We start from the raw sequence: 24,321 nt of genomic DNA on the forward strand, positions 1-24,321 counted from the left end.
AATTCTGTGTCCAGCAGCTGGAAGCCCCCTTCCACTTTCTTCTTGTTCACTGTGATGTTCTCTTCTGTGTACAGAATGATGAAAGTTTCTGAATCATTTAGGATTTGCTCTACTTCTGCATAAATGACCTAAAATGTGATTAGATTTCCATGTAAGTCCTAAAACTAAATACAAAGACACAACAAAGAAATGAGATAAAAATCTTAAACTGAATGAACTGAGGAGAATGATTGAAAAAGTCCAGGTACAACTGATTTGGTATTAGTGGAAATAACAGATCCCACACGGTGAGTGCTGCAGTTGTGATGCTTTATTTTGAAGCAGTGTCAGTGTGAAGGGTTTTTAACAGGAAAACAGACTGAGCCTGAACTGAACTCCACTCCAGCACAAAATCCCCCCCCCCCCCGAAACCCAAAGCTCTTTACAAGTCTGGTCTGAAAGAAGTCCACACTGTCTGTTAGGAGGGGTTATTAAAAAAGACTTGTTAAATAAAAGTAGAGACCTGGACCTGGTCTGTGATTGTAAAAGGCAGAGAGACAGTGACAGGCAGCTCCAGTGTTTGTGTGTGTGTGTGTGTGTGTGTGTGTGAGGTGGGGCTGGGGAAGGGAGGGGGGGAAAGGGGGAGGGGGCTGTGTGTCCCCCTCCCCTCCTCTCCCATGTTCCCATGTGTCAGTGCAATTCATCCCCCCTCCTTACTCCAAAAAAAAAAAAAAAAAAACAAAAAAAAAGACTAAGTAAAGGCAGTTTGTTACATTTCACATTATATCAGCTTCTGCTTCATAATTAATACAGTATGTGTACACTGCTTTATGGTATTGGTATGTAGCTCTATTTACATTTCAGTCTATTCACAAACATAGAACACACGTAGGATGTGTACATCATATAAACACAGAGAACCAGTGCCAATGTATTTCTACATATACACAGTCACACTAAACACTGTCTTGCATATGTGTTTTCTGTCATGTACATGTATGTGCTTTGTCAAACATCATGTGACTAGACAAAGTGCACAGCTGTGTGACTGTTACCTTTAGTGTTGTTTGTCAGACACATGATTTAAAAAAACCTACAAAATCCAATAAAAACCATCGCCCTCTGTGTGTTTAAGGAACGTTTGAACTTCTTCAGGCACCTTTTTTTTTTTACACTTTACAGGTATGTGGAACTAGAGGAGTCATGTGATCAGGACTCCAGCAGTAGGCAGTCTTCGTTATCGCTGGCGGGCAACATGAGCTGCTGCTCGTAGTACAGACTCTTGGCGTAGTTGATTTCTTGGGAGATTTTGATGGCCAGATTCTCACTCTTCACGTGGACCTGAGGAGAAACACAGAGGATGTTTAATGACACTGATGATGGTATCAGCATTCAGTGATGCTCACTCTGTCACATTAGTCCATCATGGAGTCTTGTAGGCTAAACGTTAAACCCTGACCAGTCAGAGCTCACCATCTTTAACCACCATTGTTATGTGTGAGGTGATGCATAACTACAGCACAGATCATTTCTGTATGTAATCAGTGTTTTCTGAGTGAAAGTGAAGCTGTGATCGGAGGAAACAACAACAACATGAGGCCACAGTAAAGTCTCTGATCCACACTTCACAACTATGAAACCTGTAGTAGTGTGTTCTGCACATTCTCCAGAAGAGCTGGACGAACAAATTGATTCACATAAGAAATGCACTTCTTAACTTTCAAGATTATGAATCAGAACAAAAATGTCAAAATATTGATTTTTATTATTGCTTGTGTTTTTTTGAAGATGAACAACATGAACCACAGGAACTAGTTCTTCAAAAAATATGAGTGTTTGTCATGGTGGGATCTTCCATATGGGCAATCTGAGAAAGCCCAGGGGCCTTTGAGCAGACAGAGGCCCTCAATGTGTACAGAAATACAACACAAGGTTTGACCCATTATCTTGATGTTGATAATTATGGTCACTAGTATGTCCAAAACAAATAGAGTCACAAGGTTTCCACCTGACAGCAGCGTTATCCAATTAGAATAAAATAGAAGCTGCATTAATACAATACATTAATACATTAATGCAGCCTTGGTGTTTGGGCTTAATAATTGTCTATGTCAGATGAAGTATATAGTGAATACTTGATACCTCATCACCAGGGTTGTGAAGGATACTTTAGAAATGTAATAGATTACAGTTTACTAGTTACTCTATTTAAAATCTAATAAGTAATGTAACTATTTCAATGACTTCATCAAAGTCATGTAACATTTGATGATTTTTCTAATTTTAGTGAAACTCATTAAGCACCAAAATCTAAGTTCAGCTGTTTTTCATGGATACTGACATGATTTATAAGAGAGATCATTTCTTATAAAGAAGATGTATCTCTCATTTAAAATGTATTCATTAGTTCATGTAGATTTTGGAATATAAAATAAAGATATTTGATGAGAAAAGTCAAAAGTGTGACATGAGCTTAATTGGTACTGTGACGAGCAACATAATTGGTATTTCGTGTCCCTTGCCAGGACGCGGGTCACCGGGGCCAGGCCTGGGGGTGGGGCTCGGAGGCGAGCGCCTGGTGGCCAGGCCTTCACCCATGGGGCCCGGCCGGGCATAGCCTGAAGAAGGGACATGGGACCCCACTCCCACAGACCCACCACCAGTGAGAGGGGCCAAAGGGGTCGGGTGTGCAGTGAGCTGGGCGGCAGCCGAAGGCGGGGACCTTGGCGGTCTGATCCTCGGCTGCAGAAGCTAGCTCGAGGGACGTGGAACGTCACTTCTCTGGTGGGGAAGGAGCCTGAGCTGGTGCGTGAGGTTGAGAAGTTCCGGCTAGATATAGTCGGCCTCACCTCGACGCACAGCAAGGGCTCTGGAACCAGTCTCCTCGAGAGGGGTTGGACTCTCGTCCACTCTGGAGTTGCCACTGGTGAGAGGCGCCGGGCAGGGGTGGCAATACTTATTGCCCCCCGGCTTGGTGCCTGTATGTTGGAGTTTACCCCGGTAGACGAGAGGGTAGCCTCCCTCCGCCTTCGGGTGGGGGGACGGATCCTGACTGTTGTTTGTGCCTATGGTCCAAACAGCAGCTCAGAGTATCCAGCCTTTTTGGACTCCTTGGAGGGGGTGCTGGAAAACACTCCCCCTGGGGATTCCCTCGTTCTGCTGGGGGACTTCAACGCCCATGTTGGTAGCGACAGTGAGACCTGGAAGGGTGTGATTGGGAGGAACGGCCCCCCCGATCTGAACCCGAGTGGTGTTCTGTTATTGGACTTCTGTGCTCGTCACAGATTGTCCATAACGAACACCATGTTCAAGCATAAGGGGGTCCATATGTGCACTTGCCACCAGGACACCCTAGGCCGCAGTTCGATGATTGACTTTGTAGTCGCGTCGTCGGACTTGCGGCCGCATGTCTTGGACACTCGGGTGAAGAGAGGGGCGGAGCTGTCAACTGAACACCACCTGGTGGTGAGTTGGCTCCGATGGTGGGGGAGGATACCGGTCAGACCTGGCAGGCCCAAACGCATTGTGAGGATCTGCTGGGAACGTCTGGCAGAGTCTCCTGTCAGAGAGAGTTTCAACTCACACCTCCGGGAGAGCTTCAACCATGTACCGGGGGAGGCGGGGGACATTGAGTCCGAGTGGGCCATGTTCCGTGCCTCCATTGTTAAGGCGGCTGACCGGAGCTGTGGCCGCAAGGTGGTCGGTGCCTGTCGGGGCGGCAATCCCCGAACCCGCTGGTGGACACCGGCGGTAAGGGATGCCGTCAAGCTGAAGAAGGAGTCCTATAGGGCCTTTTTGGCCTGTAGGACTCCGGAGGCAGCAGACAGGTACCGGCAGACCAAGCGAAGCGCAGCTAGGGCGGTCGCTGAGGCGGTCGCTGAGGCGGTCGCTGAGGCAAAAACCCGGACATGGGAGGAGTTCGGTGAGGCCATGGAAAAAGACTTCCGGACGGCTTCGAAGAGATTCTGGACCACCATCCGGCGTCTCAGGAGGGGGAAGCAGTGTGCCGTAAACACTGTGTATGGTGGGGACGGTGCGCTGCTGACCTCGACTCGGGACGTTGTGGATCGGTGGAAGGAATACTTCGAAGACCTCCTCAATCCCACCGACACACCTCTCGGTAAGGAAGCAGGGCCGGGGGACTCGGGTGTGGGCTCTCCTATCTCTGGGGTGGATGTCGCTGAGGTGGTTAAAAAGCTCCTCGGTGGCAGGGCCCCGGGGGTGGATGAGATCCGCCCCGAGTTCCTCAAGGCCCTGGATACTGTGGGGCTGTCATAGTTGACACGACTCTGCAGCATCGCGTGGACATCGGGGGCAGTGCCTCTGGATTGGCAGACTGGGGTGGTGGTCCCTCTTTTTAAGAAGGGGGACCGGAGGGTGTGTTCCAATTACAGGGGAATCACACTCCTCAGCCTCCCTCGTAAGGTCTATTCGGGAGTGCTGGAGAGACGGACCCTCCGTCGGATAGTCGAACCTCGGATTCAGGAGGAGCAGTGTGGTTTTCGTCCGGGCCGTGGAACAGTGGATCAGCTCTACACCCTCTGCAGGATCTTTGAGGGTGCATGGGAGTTTGCCCAACCAGTCCACATGTGTTTTGTGGACTTGGAGAAGGCATTCGATCGTGTCCCTCGGGAAATCCTGTGGGGGGTTCTCCGGGTGATAAGGGCCGTCCGTTCCCTATATGACCGGTGTCAGAGCTTGGTCTGCATTGGCGGCAATAAGTCGGACTTGTTTCCAGTGAGGGTTGGACTCCGCCAGGGCTGCCCTTTGTCACCGATCCTGTTCATAATTTTTATGGACAGGATTTCTAGGCGCAGCCAGGGTGTGGAGGGGGTCCGGTTTGGTGAGCTCAGGATCGAGTCACTGCTTTTTGCAGATGATGTGGTCCTGTTGGCTTCATCAGACCGTGACCTCCAGCTCTCACTGGATCGGTTCACAGCCGAGTGTGAAGCGGCCGGGATGAGAATCAGCACCTCCAAATCCGAGGCCATGGTCCTCAACCGGAAAAGGGTGGAGTGCACTCTTCGGGTCGGGGATGAGATTCTGCCTCAAGTGGAGGAGTTCAAGTACCTCGGGGTCTTGTTCACGAGTGAGGGAAGGATGGAACGGGAGATCGACAGGCGGATCGGTGCGGCGTCTGCAGTAATGCGGACTCTGCACAGATCCGTCGTGGTGAAGAGATTTACCAGTCGATCTTCGTTCCTACCCTCACCTATGGTCATGAGCTTTGGGTAGTGACCGAAAGAACAAGATCGCGGGTATAAGCGGCCGAAATGAGCTTCCTCCGTAGGCTGGCTGGGCTCTCCCTTAGAGATCGGGTGAGAAGCTCAGTTATCCAGAGGGAGCTCGGAGTAGACCCGCTGCTCCTCCGCGTCGAGAGGAGCCAGATGAGGTGGCTCGGGCATATAGTCAGGATGCCTCCTGGACGCCTCCCTGGTGAGGTGTTCAGGGCACGTCCCACCGGTAGGAGACCCCGAGGAAGACCCAGGACACGCTGGAGAGACTATGTCTCTCGGCTGGCCTGGGAACGCCTCGGGATCCCCTGGGAAGAGCTGGACGAAGTGGCTGGGGAGAGGGAAGTCTGGGCTTCCCTGCTTAGGCTGCTGCCCCCGCGACCCGACCCCGGATAAGCGGAAGAGGGAGGATGGATGGATGGATGGATGGATGGTACTGTGACTCCATTTAAGCTCATGTGTGCTCCAAATAAACCCACGTCATGATTTATTTACTAAATATAAAAATATATTGATTTCAAAGAATTAAAAACAGCAATACATGTATTCAGTAACATGATAAATATAAAAAATGAAGAAAATCTTAAATCTTAAAGGTGACTTCAGATGGAACCTCCTTTTATAATCATCAACATTTTCATCAGTAAGTGTCATTTAATGACACATTGTTTCTCAGTAACTGGAACACATTACACTTACATCTAGACAGAGATCAGTTAGCTTCATATTACAGTTAAGTTCATGAGTGAATGAATCATCTGAATTGAGAGTAGTGAGAGAATCAGTGTCTCACCATGGGTTTCTGGTGGGAGGGGCCGGGCATGGCCACACCACTACTGGTGCTTTCAGCCTTCTTGGTGAGCTGCACATACACCTTCCCATGATCCTTAGAGACCAGGCAGTGGTAGAGGTCATCATACTTGACCTCCAGGAAGATGGCCTCCCGGTCGACGAAGTCCCCGGGCTTCAGGAAGTAAACCACTTTGGAGGAGATGAGCACGCAGTAGCTGTCGATTGGCTCCACTGCAATGAAGCTGAGGACAGGAAACAGAAAACACACTGTCAGTCTGATGGAACTTCAGGGTTGGGGTGTGGGTGGTGGTGGTGGTGGTGGTGTGTGTATTAATGCAGGGAAAGGAGCATGACTCACAACTCAGAGTGGATGTTGTCAGTGAGGCGGAAGAGCTGCTCCTGACCGTCGGCCTGTGTGGATGAGTATCGAGGCAGCAGACCCTGAGGTCCTTTACAGCAGCGAGGCTTCCTGACGCGCTGCACGCTCAGCCTGCACAACACAGTAACAACACAACATACTTCACACACACACTCTTCCTGTTCCAGCTGAACTTTATAGTCTTAACGCTTGTCCAGAACTCTGACAGCGTTGTTTTATATGAAGCTTGCTCACTGTGACTAGTGCTGGCTGAGATATGAAACGTTTGCCCAACAACTGGAGGTCAATACTAAACACTCATTCTTTTTATATTTTTCATATATTCATCATTCAAACTTTTTTTTTTCTCTCCATTTTTCCCTCTCTAACTCCATGTCAAAACAAGCTTGTTTTAGTGCGCCCCCTGCTGGAGGGTAACCAAGGAGGAAGAAGAATGTTCTGTAAATGATTCCAGATGTCTGATCTACTTCTTAAAGTTTGTCACTGATGTCCAGTAGTGCTCACTCTGCACTGAACATGTCTGATCATTAACTGAAACTCTTGGCTGCAATTATTATTTTTGCTCACACAGCTGTGTATATAATATAATGATGAACAATGATCTACACTATAAATTAAAATAAAAAAATCTATGTTCTCAGTCAGGAAAATGTAGGCTTTATGATTGCTATCTGTCTGCTACAAATCCAGATACTTGGGGCTGTTTTGGCAATTTTATACTAAGAAGCACAAAGTGGTTTGTTGATTTTGAGAGCTGTCACTCCAGAAACACTGAGGGAACAGTGATGTGAGTCACTCACTGTCTCAAAATACCAAAAAGCAGCAGCAGCCACTTCCACTTAATGAAATGACATCAAACAAGCCACAGTGAGAGACAGAAACTGAATCACTGTGTCTGTGAACACTGTAGTGGACAGTGAAGTTTGTGAAGGTTACTTTGGAAATGTAATAGATTACAGATTACTAGTTACTCTATTTAAAATGTGCTCCAAATAAACCCAAGTCATGATTTATTTACTAAATATAAAAAAATATTGATTTCAAAGAATTAAAAACAGCAATAAATGTATTCAGTAACATGTTAAATATTAAAACATGATCAAAATCTTACTAGTTTAGACGCAGGCCACATCTGCACTGAGACATGTATAATGAAGGAATAATTAGAGAGAGGCTGCTCATCAGTATCCATCAGCAACTTGATAATGTTAGAATCAGACATGGATATTAATGATATAATGTTTCATATCATATCCTGATGTGCAGAAATAACCCTGTTTTATGGTTGTGTTTAGCTACTCAAAGCTCTTGGTTAATGTTTTAGAAGAGATGTTGGTCTTAGTTCAAGATTAAAAAAGTGACCCATGATAAAATCTGCTTTTCTTTGCCAATAATAAACTAAAACCTAACCATCAATAAACACTAGATCTCAGCTTTGTATTTCATTCATCCATTCTTCTGTGTAAGAATCAAACACATTGTCCTTTGAAGTTTCAAACCAATTGGTTTTCTGGTAATGTCATTTCTACAAAGATTCTATAATAATTTGGCAATGGTATGTTTAGGCCAAGGTTATAAAGAGAAGTGAACAGACTTCTAAAGCAGGCAGGGATCATTGCATCAGCCTGTCAAAGCAAATACAATCATGCAGCACATTCAGACCTCTGCATGTTTTCTCTGCAGAGACTCGGTGTATTACACAGAGAGGATGTACAATGCAGGTAATAGACTGGACCCACCTGTGGTTACTGAGACTAGCCATGTCCCGCACCGTCTGTGCTGTTTCTGAGGCAAAATCCAGAGCTCCGGCCACTGGTTTGGTCACGGTGCCAACCAGACCTTTACCCAGTCCTGAGAAGAAGCCGCTGACCCCGCCCTCTGTCTTCACTCCCTCCACTGTGGAGGTGATGATGCTCGTCATGCCTCCGATGATACCTGAGGAAGAGAACGGAAAGACTGAGGAACTGTGACAGTACTTTAATCTGTACTGATAATGATGTTGATGATTTTAGACTGTGTATTTTTATTCTCTGGGCTGAAGAGAAACAACCTTGTTGATTATTACTATAAAACTTCATACATGCTATTCAGAGAGCTTTTGGGGTTTCTAAATGTGCAGTAGTTGCCACCAAGCCCACAGGAAGAGCGCCAGGCTTTGAAACCAATTTGACATAGTGGCTGAACTGTGTACATGTAATTACATCATGTGTACATCATGTGATGCTATAGGGCCCAAAAAGACTTTCCCCCATAGATTTACATTGTGAAAGAGAGACGTCTGTATATCAGCAGATACATTTTTCTTAGCATCACACCCTGTGAAATGACTCGTTTACTATCAGAGTTTGATCTGTGTGGTCCGATCACATTTTGAAGTAGCCAGCTGGGCCATCTGAAGTCGCTGGGAGCAAAGCAGAAGATGAAGAACCTGGAGGAACTTATTTTGGCTTCATGCACCACTGAGCAGCTTTCATAGGAATGAACGGGGCTCCACCTCCAACACTGTATACAGGTCCCTTTATAACACCCATGCTCACCGGCCCAATATGAAAGGCTGTTTTAACTCTCATTGTTTCCACACAGTTTTAACAATGAGACATGACAGATTATAACTGACGTGTTTAGATAATGACCTGGAAGTCTAGGCCAGTCCAACCAACAGACTGCTTTCCAAAAACAATAAAAGGATGCTGTTCAGGGGTTGTAAGTGTTAGTTTAGACATCTTGGAGCCTAGTAGAGGTTCTGGCCCTTTACCTACTTCCAAGGTGCATGGAGAAGGGGGAAAAAAGTCTAAAAAAAGCTCCAGCAACACTTGTAGTAAGGGTCAATGATGTTTTTTGTGTCCATGTGGTTTAGTGTTAAAATGTGAAAATAAACGTATGAATAACTTGCACATTCTTTTTTTGTGGACCCAGCATCAAATTTCTGCTTTTTAATCCATTTAGAGAGAATATATTAGAGGATTATGGCAAAAATGTCCAAGTGGTGTAACCATAAAAACTTTGTACCAAATAATCCAATAAAACAGTAAATAGTCAATAAAACACCATATCAACTAGTTTGGCATGATCTTACATCCTTCCTTCCTTCCTTCCTTCCTTCCTACCTAACACCATATCAACTAGTGTGGCATGATCTTACATCCATCCTTCCTTCCTTCCTTCCTTCCTTCCTTCCTTCCTTCCTTCCTTCCTTCCTAACACCATATCAACTAGTGTGGCATGATCTTACATCCTTCCTTCCTTCCTTCCTTCCTTCCTTCCTTCCTTCCACCATATCAACTAGTGTGGCATGATCTTACATTATAACTTTTATATTAAATAAAGCTAATGGAATACTATTGTTCTAAATATTACATTTAATCTGGAGAATCATGGAGAGTCATTATTAGTATAAATCCACTTTAAAACACTGTAGGTGGATCAAATATTAAAAAATTATCATTCTTTTGTGGTTACACCATTTGACATTTTCAGGAGCATTCAGTCTTACCTTTGGTAAAAATGGTGCAAATGTCATTTCAAGTGATATAAAACCAACAAAAATACTAAATGTACATTTTAACAAACCTGATGCTGCTTTTAAAACTAGTTTGTAACATATTTTTGAATTTTCCTTGATGTAGGCTGAAAGCTGAAATGCATTGGTCTAATAATAAAGTTGTTCTATACTATAGGTGTAGCTGGAGCTTTGACTTTTTAGAGTTAAATGATTATTTTGCCCCGTATCTGGAAATGCTAAGAACACAGCAGTAATCAAACACAGAATAGTTTCCAGGTTGTACCATGAGCCAGTCCATGGATGCCTGCTACCAGATGTTCTCCACTGGTGGCTCCGTGGTATCTGATGTACTCTCTCTCACTCTGGTGTCTGTTATCCATGGTCTTCCCCAGTCCGTCTGATAGAGTCCCTGCAAACTGAGAAGAGGAGGACGACGTTCACACCACATGGCTCCTTCCACCAATACAAATTTCAAGTTTTTTACAATATGGACACATTAACAGGAACATTTGTCCAAGAAGGCAAGCAATACATTTGAATAAAATCATGTGCAATGCACCAGGATGCAGGGCAGTACCTTGGCAGCAGAGTTGGACACGCCGTGGGTCACGTTGCGTATGAGGCCGCCTACATTGCCGTACTTGATAAGCTCTGACACGCCCTCAGTGACGTCGTTCAGGAGGCCCATGGGGTTTCCCAGGAAGTCTACAGAGCCCAAGATCTGAGCTGCCTGACTCATCAGCTCCTAAACACACAAAACAACACACAGTCATGAATCATCAAGTATATCTGTCACATGTAATCCAGCCTTTTCCATCAATTTGACATGAAGGTATTTAAATTGAATATGAACAGCAATATAAATGTATATGATTGATGTATGATTAAACTATGATTTTTTATGTAATGCTGCTGCTGTGGCAACAAGCACATTTTGATGTTTTACCATAAAACAGACCAGGTCCACCTCAAATTTGGGGAGAAAAACCTTAATCTTAACCAGAAAAACCTGGATGATACTATATTGTGAAGCTTTGCCAGATTTGGACTTTTCATGGAACGCCCTCAGCATGGCATACTGGTCAATTTTTACCAAAACATGAAAGAGGAAGTTGTTGTAAGTCCACATTCCAGATCTGAACTCATCTACATGTCAATATTTTATCATAGTCATAGCACCACCTACTGACAGGAAGTCATGTTGTTATGTGACAAATATCATCTGATTTACATGAAATATACATGATGTGGTTCACATACATGACATACAATTAGTAGGTTTAGTGTCACATAATGAATACAGGAAGTAATAATACTCCTTAGTGCTGATCCGAGTGCAGGCTACATGCCAAAGTGTGAGGAACCCCTTGTTTTTGTAAAGATTATGATTATTAATATTATTATTATTATTATCATCATTATTATTATTATTATTGTTATTATTATTATTAGGGCCCGACCGATACTGGATTTTAGACCGATGCTGATACCGATATTAGTGATTAGATAATATTGAAATATTGGCTGATAATATTATATATGAACAAAATATATGGATAAACACACTTTAAAAAAAAATCATTATAATGATAGCAATGAATAAAAAAAAAACATGCAGAAAAAACAAAAAACAACATGCATGTATTAAACTTAAATTAAGAGAAAAGGGTCAAATAAGCATAAATGCTGCCTATATAACTTTAAAAAAACCTCAGCACATATTGGACAACATATTCACCGATAGTGATATATCTGTGATAGGTTAATATTGGCCAATAATACCGGCTGACTAATATATCGATCTGGCTCTAATTATTATTATTAAAGTATAGGCCATTGCATTTTTGAAGGGCTTGGGATGTGTGAAAATGACCTATTGATAATAATACTCTTTTTAGACATTAAATATTCCCTTTATTCAGTGTAAGTTATTGTAGTAGGTTAAATATTTGCTGTGATATATTTAGTCAGTATTTGACTGTACTCCCTCAGATGATTAAAACAACCACCAATGACGCCAAAGATAAAATCACCATCTGTCCAAACAGTGAGCTTGGACAGAGAAGTTTAGAGTTCAGATGATACACAGAGGACATAATACAACAGATTAAATGTGCAGGAAAATGAAAATTCTCTTAACCACTGCAACTGCTGCTGAACCTGAACTAAACATTGTCCCTGGCTGCAGCCTTGTACTCAGCTCTAATGATTTCCTCTAATGGTTACAGAGAAATGTCTGTTTCTTAACATCACACAGACTTACAATGCAAAGAATCATCATTATGTTGTTTTCTAGAGTGTAGTTATTAGTATATATCTAGATTTGGGCTGTGTGTCCCTCTCACCTCTCTGAAGTGCTTGAGAATGTCGTTGATGATGATCTCCTGGGTTTCGTAGGGGTGCACTCTGGTGAACGGGTACATGTTGATGACAGCGTCCTCAAAGCGGACCAGAGGAAAGCCCAGAGTTCCCTTCAGAGCCTGTTGTGACAAAAAAAAGAAAAAAACCATTGAGTAACGGTGACATCACATGTAACAGGAAGCAGTAACATGACATTTGCATTACCAATAAGTGAATTAGAAGAGTGTGATCAGTAGACTGCACAAGATAACAGACACAGGGATTTATTCATCTTGTATTTTGTCTAACTTTATTGGATCATAACATATTGTTAATGGAATTAATGGTTCAAGATGAGACCAAATTTTTCTCTGGATGTTTAACTTCAATGTTTTCACTGATTTTGAGGCCAACATGTAGCCTGCGACAGACTAAGCCTCAGTTTTTGGCTTAGCTGATTGTGGGAAATGTCTGTTGCTGTGTCACTATTTTATATCATAAAACGAGGACGGCTGAAAAGACCAAAGTTGTAGCGTTATGATTGGCTCGTAAGGAACGGTGTACCCTAACAGGTTTTTTCAAATAATGTGAATCACTAAAACCATGAGAGGTCCTTCAGCAGTCAGTCCTATGTGCACCAGAAATATCAGGCTGATGTGTCCAGTGGTGTGTGAGATTAGCTACACACACACACACACACACACACACACACACACACACACACACACACACACACACACACACACACACACACACACACACACACACACACACACACACACACACACACAGCTTATGCCTAGCAGAGATAATAAAACTACTACAACTAAAATCTGTTTGAACCCACACACTTAATGGAGCTATTTTTAAATCTCATATCTAATGCTGCTTTAATCCTGAAATCCCTAAAAATGTGTCAAGTAACTTGTGTCCTTGTCCAGCTGAGTATCCTGCAGGATCCTACAGGTTGGTTTTAGGTTTTACACCCTGAAGGAGTGCTCACAAGTCATTTCACTGACCTTGTCCTATTAAAAGGAAAGGGTCAGGGATATCTTCTAACAGTTTATCCATCCATCTTAGCTACAGTGCAGGAAGTCAGTTGCAGTGTGTGAGCACAGCTTTTACTTTGAGTCTCTGTGCAGGAAACCAAACCTGACAACAACTTATGTTTTATTAATGTAAAAATGCTGATATAATAAGATATAATATATACATGAATGCAGTTATTTATTCACTCTGAACATTTGCACATTCCTGGGCAATATATTGTATAATACTTTCACTTGGAATATATTTTTACTATATTTATAAACTTGTAAAATGTATATATTTATATCACCTGTATTTGCAAACCTACTTTTTAGATATTTTTTAGATGATGGAGAGTACTTTTTCTGTCACTTTTTGCATACTGAGTATTATATCATTATTGATTATATATTTGTTAATAATTGTCAATAAAGTATCTATGTATCTATGTATGTATCTATGTATGTATCTATCCATCTATCTATCCATCCATCCATCTATCTATCTATCTATCTATCTATCTATCTATCTATCATCTATGTATCTGTGTATTTATCTATCTATCTATCTATCTATCTATCTATCTATCTATCTATCTATCTATCTATCTATCTATCCATCTATCTATCCATCTATCTATCTATCTATCTATCTATCTATCTATCTATCATCTATGTATCTGTGTATCTATCTATCTGTGTATCTATCTATCTATCTATCTATCTATCTATCTATCTATCTATCTATCTATCTATCTATCTATCTATCTATCTATCTATCTATCTATCTATCTATCTATCTATCTATCTATCTATCTATCTATCTATCTATCTATCTACTTGGTAATAAATATATTTCTCGTGAAACCTGCTGGTTCCCTCTGCTGCCAGTCTTTAGGCTAATTTTTTACATGTGAACATCTCCCTCAGAAAGAAAGAAAAAAAGTGTGTTGCATTACCTTGAGATCCATAGGCAGCTTGTGAGAGGTGAAGACACTAAGCTTGACCTGCGGGAGGCTGATCTTCAGGTTCTCAAAGTAGTAGCGTTTCAGAGGTCCTAAATCCTCGTTGGGTCTCTCATGGAGGTTTTCATCCAGCTTCTCCAGCTCTGCAGTTATCACAATTATTATATTTCATTTTTTTACTTGAATCAAACACTACCTGCTTACTCACAGCAACACATGAATAGTAACAATGACTTTCCACTAATCACCCACCTGCTTCTGTCTGTCCGTATCCAAAGAAGCTGAGCAGCTTGAGCAGCAGCTTCTCCTCGATGATGACAGTGAAGCGTCGAGCCGTCACCATGAGATGCTGCAGATGCGTCATGGTTACGCCGTTAGTTGTGTGATTATGATACAGGAAAGAAACCAGAAACAATCCGGTGTTTAAGAAAGGATACATTCTACAGACAGCTGTAATGTAGCATAGCAGCAAAGGGAATGTGTGAACCTCACCTTGAATAGATCGGTGAGCATGAGGTTGCTGGGAACTTTGACAGAGTTGACCTGCAGGGCTGGACCGCTGTCGTTAACACCACTCTCTGTGGAGCTGGGAGTCACACACAGCATCACAGGCTGCGTGGTACCCAGCAGCTGGTTGTCCACCTGATTCCACAATATGACAGAGCAAGTGTGTAAAACAACACTCTCTAATAAAACACGGTTTACACTGCACTTACTGAATCTAAACATTATGTTTCTACATCAGTGTGAAAAAAAGTCAAAGTTTCTATATTTTCAATCATGTAGTATGTAACATCACTATGTGCTCACTATGATCCTCTTTAAAGACTGTGTAAAGTGAATTCTTTCTTCTAAACACATTAAATAGGTCATAAATGTATTTCTAAAAAAGGTGTTAAAGCATTTCAACCATTTAGATTTGAATTGTGGAGCTAGGCTTCACAAACTGTGTTTCAACATTTCTGTGTTCAGGATTTAGTGGGCGGGTTTATGCTAATCACCACCCACCCCTGCTGCTGTAGAGGTATAAATACATTCAGCACACACTACTACTACTACAGTCTACAGTTAGCCAGTTAGCTGAGCTAGCCGCGAGCTAGCCACTGAGTTAGCCACCAAGCTAGCCGCAGAAACCTCTCAGACGTAGCGTCCATGTTTCTGGTAGAGGTGGTGACTTTGATTGACAGGGGACACTTGGTAGGGGGCGGGGTTTCAGCGAACTCGGCAGACACTCCCACAGTGTTTGGTAGCAGAGAAAGAGGCTGATTTTTTCACAACTTTGAAGCCTAATTTTCATATATTTTAATCATAATTTTTTTTAATCATTCAAATTTGGCAGGGTGGTTAACAACACACTTTTCTGTGGTATGTCAAACTCAGAACAAACTTATTCTTACTTTACACAGACTATTTTCTTGTTTATGGTTTTCTTTATGCACTTGTTTATTTCCAGTCATTTCTTATTTTAATAACAATAAAAATAAGTACATTTTAAAGACAAAAACTGGCACTCTATCATTGCACTTGTACCTGGTCACCTACTTGTTAATTTGTACCATGGATGAAAGAAGCATCGGCTACATGACTACATATTAATGTGTAATGTCTGTCACGTCCGTTTTGTTAAAGCTAAAGGTGTGTTTTGAGCTCTTTTTAAAAAATGTCCACAGGGGCGTGTAGCAGCCAATAACATAACGACTGATAATGTAATCATTTTGCCACTTTTTTGGCAATTCAGTAATAACATTTGGGATACATAATAACATTTTGCCAATAACGTTATATGTTTTAACATAAAAATTATTACGTTATAGGCCGTTATTAAGTTATCAGCTTACTACATTAAAAAACTGGCAAAATTATTACGTTATCAGCTGTTGTTACATAATCAGCTTATTACATTAAAAAACAGGCAATACGATTATGTTATCGGTCTGTATTGAGTTATCGGCTGCTACATGGTGCAATAAAAATGTAATTTGAGCTTGAACTTGTTCTCATCACCTGGATGCTCTGGATGCTGAGCTCCAACACCTCATTGGTAGCAGTGCGGGTGAAGTGGACATCTATACCAGACAGTGTAGTGAACACAAGCTCCTCAGGAACCTTGTTGACCAGAGACACACCCACACCTTCCTCCAAGTTCACCAACACCTGCGGATGAATGATGTCACAGTCACAGGTTGTCGTTTTTCATTGGTGGATATTCATGGAGGTGTTTTCCAGGCATGTATGTCAGTAAGAAATCACGGTGGATGTAAAGTTTGTTGTACCTCCAGCTCCTGCTCAGGCTCTTTCTTCTTCACATCCTCTTTGGTCCTGTCCTGCTCTGTGCTGGGTGAGCTCCGGATCATTCTCCTCTGGTTGAAGTCACTGATCTACAAATTGGGAATTGTTAAAAAAGCGTCAGTGAGCAGAAATGACGAAGCTCATCTAACTTTAAAGGAAGGACTCTGTCTGTCTTTTGCATATGTTGAGAACTGTGCATCTTTCAGCTTTACGTACATTAAAATGTATAATTTAATTGAGATAAGACACTGATGCTTGATTGTCTCTTGCAATATTTACAAATGTGGATATTTTTCTGTTGCCTACGTATACGTACATAGTATATATGTATGTATATATATATATATATATATATATGTTTTTTTGTGTCTATGTGGTTTAGTCAAATCTAAAGGGGTTAAAATGTGAAAATAAACGTATGAATAACTTGCACACATTCTTTTTTTATGGACCCCTTGTGAAGACAGGGTTAGTTCAGGGTCAGTTGAGGATTTGTTAAACAGGTCTGAACTGAACCACTCCTAAATTCTGTTCATACCTTAAAGAAAACTCTAAAGAGGAAATGGATGAATACTAAGCTGTTTACTAGGAATAAAAGCCTAACTCAGGCTGCTTTTGTATGTAGTGTACAGAGGTGTGTGGGGAAAAAACACTGGCTCTGTAAAAGGCAGATAATACTTAAGATTAGATTCAATAACTGACATTGATACAAATATTTGAGATTTATACTATATAAATATTGCTATGACCCACAAAGCACAACAACAACAAAGAGCTGCTCAGTAGCAGTGCTGTAAGTGGCTTTATGACTTGTTCTGGCTTTTGTTCTCACCTGCAGGACTCTTGTGGGTCCGTCTGGCAGCACCTGGACTGACAGCACCCCAGAACCAGGTCTCATCTTCTGGTTAATGAACTGCTGCTCAGGCCCGGGCTCATTCAGCCCAGAGTCTGGTCCCAACACCACCTCCGCTCCATCGTAAAGACCTGTTACCCCGCCCTTCACCTGAGAGGTACAAAGTTATATGTTATATATTAGATGATAAAACTAGAGCTGCAATGATTTATCTATTAGTCTATTAGGACAAAAAATGAACAAATGTGATTATTGATTCATGATTTAAGCTATTTCTAAGTAACAACACCAAACATTTGATGGTTTCATTAAGAATTGCTGCTTATCTTAGTCTGAAATTATTTTAACTACAATATTTTGAGGTTTTGGACTGTTTGATGAACAAAACCAGATATTTGATGATGTTACTTTATGCTCTGTGATATTAAGATTGTAATTTTTCATTGCTTTCTAATGCTTAAAGACCGTGTACAGTGAATTCAGACATTTTCTTCTAAACACATTAAATAGGTCATAAATGTATTTCTAAAAAAGGTGTAAAAAGCATTTCAACCATTTAGATTTGAATTGTGGAGCTAGGCTTCACAAACTGTGTTTCAACATTTCTGTGTTCAGGATTTAGTGGGCGGGTCTGAATCAATCACCACCCACCCCTGCTGCTGTAGAGGTATAAATACATTCAGCGCACACTACTACTACTACAGTCTACAGTTAGCCAGTTAGTCACCGAGCTAGCTGCTGAGTTAGCAGCAGAAAGCTCTCAGACTTAGCTTCCATGTTTCTGGTAGAGGTGGTGACTTTGATTGACAGGTGACACTTGGTAGGGGGCGGGGTTTTAGTGAAATCGGTGGGCACTCCTACAGTGTTTGGGAGCAGAGAAAGAGGCTGATTTTTACAAAACTTTGAAGCCTAATTTCATATATTTTTTTTTAATCATTCAAATTTGGCAGGGTGGTTAACAACACACTTTTCTGTGGTATGTCAAACTCAGAACATGTATTTATTCTTACTTTACACGGACTTTAATAGATAAAATGATTAATTAATCATTAGTTAGATTAAAATAATCATTAGTTGCAGAGAAATCACAGACACAGTAACACAGCTTGGTGTACTCACCTGTACTACCAGGCGAGGAAGGCCGCAGGTCAGCATGCCTGAGCTGAAGTACCAAGTCTGAGTGGTGCTGCGACGAGAGTCTGGCCTCCTGAGCATTAACGGCTCAAAACTGAGAGAGACAAACAGGTAGAGAGTCAATCCTTACATCCTGTCCTTCCAGTTCATAGTCCAGCTGCTCACAGCACTAACCTGTTGTCACTAACAGCTGCGAGCCCAGCGATGTCCAGCACCAGAGAGGAGTCCAGTGGACGCGGCTGGGCTGGCTTGCTCTGCGGTGGAGAGGAGCCTTCGTGACACAGCATGCCGGTCCCCGTCATCCTCCACAGCTGGGAGCGTTTCCCCGGCTCCTGTCAGACAATCACAGAAAACTCAAACAGAAAATCCCAATTTCTGACAACTGACCAACAAATGATCAACTCAGCTCAACAATCTCCCCTAAAACTTTATTTAAACACTGATCAAAGTATATTTGACAGTACCTTCTTTTTCAGGATGACCCTCTGTGTCTTGGTGTCCACATCGAGAACCAGTTCAGCACATCTCACCAGATGCTTCTTCCCAACAGACCTCTTCTCAGCATTACTGTATGAACAGAATCAGGCTGCTTTAACTTTCATACATGAGAGAACATCATGGTATGAAATGATGTGAGATGAGGAGTCATGTGCAGGATAGTTGTATACCTTTGGTTTACGTTTTTGTGTTACTTTTTTATGTATGTGTTTGTATTTCTTTACTCTTAAGTTTTTATATTGAATGTCTCACCACATTTCTTTTTCTTGTATTAAGTTTTTTTTCTTTTATGTACACATTTTTTAAAAAGAAAGAAAAAAGAGGATCAATGCTGTGTTTTAGACTTTCCTCCACATTTCATCACACTGATTGACTCATAATGAAAAATGCAGAGAGCACAAAAGCCTCTAATTGCATGTTCTTAATTAGCAGAGATACACACACACACACACACACACACAGTCCTCCAACATCATAACCCAACTTTCATGTATTTTGATTATTTTACTAGTATTTCACTTCTATTACAAAACCTTTTGAAATGTAAAAATTCAGCTATTAATGTGACTCAGAGAGAGAGAGAGAGAGAGAGAGAGAGAGAGAGAGAGAGAGAGAGAGAGAGAGAGAGAGAGAGAGAGAAATAAATTCACTCTGTGTGTGGCTCTTCAAGAAGTGTTTGGGACAGTATTATGGACTGAAAATCTGTATCATCATGTTATCGTGTTCTCAGTTCATCTGACACATAAGCCAGATAATACCAAGTATTTCACATAAATGGGAAAGATTTAGGTTCTGAATAAATTGAAAATGATTGGCAATCAGCTACACTTAATCAGATCCATGTGTACATGTAACAGACTGAGGGCTACATATCACTCCTGTTACCTCGCATAAAATATATAAATGCATTAAGCGTCATTCTAATAGAGGAAGCATTTCTATTGCTTCTGGGAGTGCAAATTAATTTCCAGATTCTGGGCATGTATCTCCAGGGTAATTAGTGAAATATTTCAAATAAAAAAAGGACCCTGCTGTTTTCCTGTTGGGCCTTCCCCTCAGGGAATTACATCTCCCTTCATCACACTATAAAAGCTCCTTTTAATTACTCGAAAGTACATCTTGCACAAATGGATCAAAGACCAAGTGTTGCCCTCCAGTGCAGAGAGATTCTTAACACCCTCCCTCATGAAAGATTACAGGCTGTCTTAAAAGGAGAAGACGAGCTGTTTCTAAAGGTTTGGTCACCTTTCTTAGGCTATTTACCTGCAGAGGTGAAGAACTTCTCTGTTTTTCATATGATTAACTAACATAGTTTTTGATGCCTATTTAGGTCTTTTTTTTAATTTTTTTTAAATGATATGCTGTATAGCTGTCTGGATTTTGGGGGGGGGGGGGTCACTGTGTGTGGTGTTGTTCCTTGTATATGAATAAAACGATGAGTCATGTGAGTGGTCCGTACTGTGAGAAGGTGTGCGTGGCTGCGATGTAGATGAAGTTCTCGTAGTAGAGCTTGTTGTATTCTCTGAAGAAGTTCATGTCAGACGTGACCTCTGAAGATCCCGCTCCCTTCACGGTCAGAGTGAGGTAGGGGGGCAGCGTGGGCTCATCGCAGGCGTAGTCCAGTACTGAGCCGTCCTTCACCTCGGTGTGCAGCCGGATGTCAGCAACCCCGTGCTGCCAGAACTGGATAGGCACCTGAAGAGATTCAAACCATGGACTATCATATTTATTCTATTTGTAGTATCTGAAAACCTCTTTAAGGCAGTTGGTCAATCTCACTTTTTTGGGAGGAAAACTGTTTCTTGTCTCTCTTCTCTTGTCCAGTCAGTGATTGGTCATGTGACTGAAGCTGTCAAAGCAGCAGCTTACCTCAGAGATGTTGTCGATGCGGAACGGTGGAGGCAGCTGGTCGGTGTCGGTGAAGGAGATCTGGTAGGTAGCTCCCTTCAGGGTGATCTCTGTCCGCAGGAAGAAACAGTTCCCCAGAGTGTCCCTGTTCAAACCAAGATCCATTTAAAACCTGTCAAACACTCAGGACTACTTCAACTATGGACACATGTTCATGATCCAGATGGAGCAGATGGGCAGTCCAAGGAAAGGACAGACAATGAGAGTGAAGGCCCATTTATGCTCAACGTACGTATGAAAATGTATCCGTCCTTTTCAAACGATGTTACCATCACTGTTCACATACTTCCATGCATCCTTTACGTTGGCATGGACGTTAACCAATGCATCCACCAGGGGGCAGCCCAGAGTCAAAAGTTTATGACAACAACAAACTCACAAACAAACATGGCGACTGTGGAGGAGATATTGATAATGTTCCTCTTGCATAAAAGACAAAAACTATATGTTTAAAGTTTCTAACCAACTCGTAAAACCTTTCCTCAAAAAGTTCCACCATTGTTATTTCTTCTTCATGTCTCACTAGAGCTACGTATCGAGTAGTGACAGCAACACTGCCCCCCATGGTTTCCGGTGGTACTGCTCCGTTTGGTCCGTATCCGTATTTAACGTTGAGCATAAATGGGCCTTTACATTCCCTTTAATCCTTTAACTGTTATTTTCAACAGCCAAAAATGGAGAGTAATATACATCTGAGATTTTTGGCTAGAAAATAAAATGGACTTAACTTTATAACATAGCTGTGTCTCTATATATACAATTAAAAACATTAACAATAAGAGGATAAATATATGAAAATGAGAGGAAAAAAGAAGAGGAAGAAAAGTGCTTTCAGAGCCACTGTCATTTGGAAGTGTGTTGGAGAGTGTGTGATGTTCATGTTTTTCACCTCATGTTGACATGGAAGGACTTTGGTTTGTTGACCTCGAAGCCTCCAGACCAGGTGCAGTTGGGAGTGTCCATGAGGCGCACACACAGCAGCTGGTCATAGTCGTTGCGTGGCCAGTGGAAGACCACGCTGGAGCCTGGCAGGGTGGAGATGTAGCCCTCTGGATTGACCGTACCCTATGACAAATGTATTCAGTCATCACTTATATCAGTCATCATATACTTTTTTGTCTCTCTGTAGATGAAACTGGGGGGGAAGAGACTACAGATAGAGACTTTGGCTACAAGTTTTGGATCAACAATTCCCATAATGCATTAGAACAACTGTTTTAACATTATGGATTCAGCAAGTTAGCATTGAGCTACAACTTGAGCCTGTTTTTTTAAGCCTATAATTGTTCACATTTTACCAAATTAGCACTATTAAAAGTGTGTTGAATTAGCTATTAGCAGTTCTTGTTTGCAATGTACCCATGAATGTACAGAACACTATCACTGAATTACATTGATACAAAAACATGATGACTCTCTTTTTCTGGAGTCTTTTTATATGATTTCTAAGCAAATTGATGGATATTTACTCACAGTGAATCAGAGATGATGTCCTCAGGGAACGTAAGTCACACTGAATCTAAAATGACTTTAAGTGTATGATGTCTGAGTTCAGATTTGACTGAGTAATGGCTTAAACAAGGAGTCAAATTTTGACTAGATTCAGTACCAGCATGGGTACAGGTGTTATACCTCTATAGAAATTGGTATAAGAGAGTAACCACCAATGACTAACAGTTTTCATAGTGGTCTAGGTATGTTTGATTTGGAGTGACTGTATTGTTGACGATACATATTAGAGCCCGACCAATATATTGGTCAGCTGATGTTATTGTCCAATATTGACCTATCACAAATATATTGGTACTAGCATATATGTATATATTTTCTAAGTTATATGGGTAACATTTAATGTACAGTGTGTCCACAAAGTCTCTTTACAATTTAAAAAATTAATTACAAAAGCAATTGATGAGATATGTTAATCAGATTTGTTCTATGTACTTAGTGATTATCAAAGTTTTTAATCACATTGCATTTGTGATTACGGGATATCAACGACCTGAAACAAAAGATCACTGATGCCATTGCCACCATTGATGAGGCTCTGCTACAGCCAACATGGCAAGAAATCGAGTACCGTCTTGATGTCTTCGTGCAACTAATGGAGCCCGTATAGAGGTGTATTAAATGATTACATTTCCACAGATTTGTCTATTAATTTGCTTTTGTAATAAGAGACTTTATGGACATCCTGTATATTTGATCCTTTTCCATAATTCAAGTTTAATATATATGTACATGGGTTTTGTTTTGTTATGTTGTGTGTATTTTGTTATTTAGTTAGTTATAAATAGTTTAATTAGTCATAGTTATTTCTAATTTTTAAAGGGATCATTTCAAAAAAATATATGTTCATGTATATAGTCTTTATATATAAAATTATCGGTTGATACGATGTTACTCCTTAATATCGGTAGCGACCCTAAAAATCCAGTATCAGTTATCCCTAATACAGAGCTCTGTTATTGTGTATGCTGCCTTTTCTTTTTGGGGGGATGTTACTTTTATTAAGTAGGTGAGAGTAGAGATGGTAACAGAATATGAGGTGTGGAATATGTTTCTTAAAAATAAGGCCACCAGTTCATTTCTCACCTTTCCTCTTGCAAACTCTCTCTGAGCAAAGGCCAGTTTGTGTGTAGAGCGATTGTCCAGGAGATAGCGTGGGGCGAAAGTCACGATGTGAGTGTCTCTGTAGCGTCCTTTTCCTTTCCGCACACTAATGCCTGTGTTGGTCAGACAAGGACAAATGAATGCATGACAAAGAGTTTGATTGATAATGTGATCTTTAGTGTGCACAGTGTGAGAGTGAGGAAGTGCTGCTTTATGTCAGATCATCTACTTGTATAACTGTCCACCCAACAAGGACTTAAGATTCATTCAGATGCAAAACTTCATTAACAATAATGATAATCACAAAGGCACTGAGGTGATGCAGGAAACCTTCCACGCAAATCATATAAAGAAGACACAATATTATTAGAGAGGTATTTTTTCAGTCCTGATCAAAGGCAAAAGATGAAAACCAGGGATACATCACACATCACACAGTATGAAAGAAATGTAATTCATCTGACCTGGTTGCATCAACATTTTGAAATCCATAACTTCTAATCAGCAAAGCAGATCATGAATACATTCTAATGGACTAATTGCAGTTCAGATCATTTCAGTTTTCTTGTTATATGCCCAAAATCAGTTAAAAGTGAACATTACTTTACAATCATTAAAACAAGCTCGACACAAGGTGTTGGAGAGTACTAGTGCATATTGTATAGAGCCTTTGTGTGTCTCCAGTTCTCTGCTCCCCCTGTGTGGAAATCTGATAAATTGACTCAAGTGAAATGATCGTCCGTGATCCCAGTCCTGTGTACCCAATGGTCCAAGAATTGGCTCGGCCCAATCCCAATACTGTCCATC

At 41.4% G+C, this 24,321-nt stretch overlaps 1 protein-coding gene across 2 annotated transcripts in view; it reads right to left on the reverse strand.

Annotated features, from left to right (window-relative positions):
* Positions 1 to 667: 667 nt before the first annotated feature.
* vps13d (vacuolar protein sorting 13 homolog D) overlaps positions 668 to 24,321 on the reverse strand; it is a 78,352-nt gene continuing 54,698 nt past the window's right edge. Inside the window, exons 50-69 of one of the 2 annotated variants that reach the window (XM_053317039.1) lie at positions 23,497 to 23,627; positions 21,791 to 21,966; positions 20,863 to 20,986; positions 20,453 to 20,688; positions 18,960 to 19,062; positions 18,670 to 18,827; positions 18,481 to 18,589; positions 17,341 to 17,511; positions 16,493 to 16,597; positions 16,224 to 16,373; positions 14,712 to 14,861; positions 14,475 to 14,568; positions 14,214 to 14,362; positions 12,232 to 12,366; positions 10,464 to 10,631; positions 10,170 to 10,302; positions 8,124 to 8,319; positions 6,364 to 6,495; positions 6,007 to 6,247; positions 668 to 1,320 (exon numbers count right to left, since the gene is read on the reverse strand). In XM_053317039.1, the coding sequence (XP_053173014.1) occupies positions 1,189 to 1,320; positions 6,007 to 6,247; positions 6,364 to 6,495; positions 8,124 to 8,319; positions 10,170 to 10,302; positions 10,464 to 10,631; positions 12,232 to 12,366; positions 14,214 to 14,362; positions 14,475 to 14,568; positions 14,712 to 14,861; positions 16,224 to 16,373; positions 16,493 to 16,597; positions 17,341 to 17,511; positions 18,481 to 18,589; positions 18,670 to 18,827; positions 18,960 to 19,062; positions 20,453 to 20,688; positions 20,863 to 20,986; positions 21,791 to 21,966; positions 23,497 to 23,627 (2,993 nt within the window). In that variant the 3' untranslated portion in view covers positions 668 to 1,188. Of the gene's footprint in view, positions 1,321 to 6,006; positions 6,248 to 6,363; positions 6,496 to 8,123; positions 8,320 to 10,169; positions 10,303 to 10,463; positions 10,632 to 12,231; positions 12,367 to 14,213; positions 14,363 to 14,471; positions 14,569 to 14,711; positions 14,862 to 16,223; positions 16,374 to 16,492; positions 16,598 to 17,340; positions 17,512 to 18,480; positions 18,590 to 18,669; positions 18,828 to 18,959; positions 19,063 to 20,452; positions 20,689 to 20,862; positions 20,987 to 21,790; positions 21,967 to 23,496; positions 23,628 to 24,321 lie in introns of both variants that reach the window. The other variant, XM_053317038.1, reaches the window with a different exon arrangement.

Source organism: Scomber japonicus, chromosome 4 (genome assembly GCF_027409825.1).
Source record: "Scomber japonicus isolate fScoJap1 chromosome 4, fScoJap1.pri, whole genome shotgun sequence".
NCBI classification, from domain to species: domain Eukaryota; kingdom Metazoa; phylum Chordata; class Actinopteri; order Scombriformes; family Scombridae; genus Scomber; species Scomber japonicus.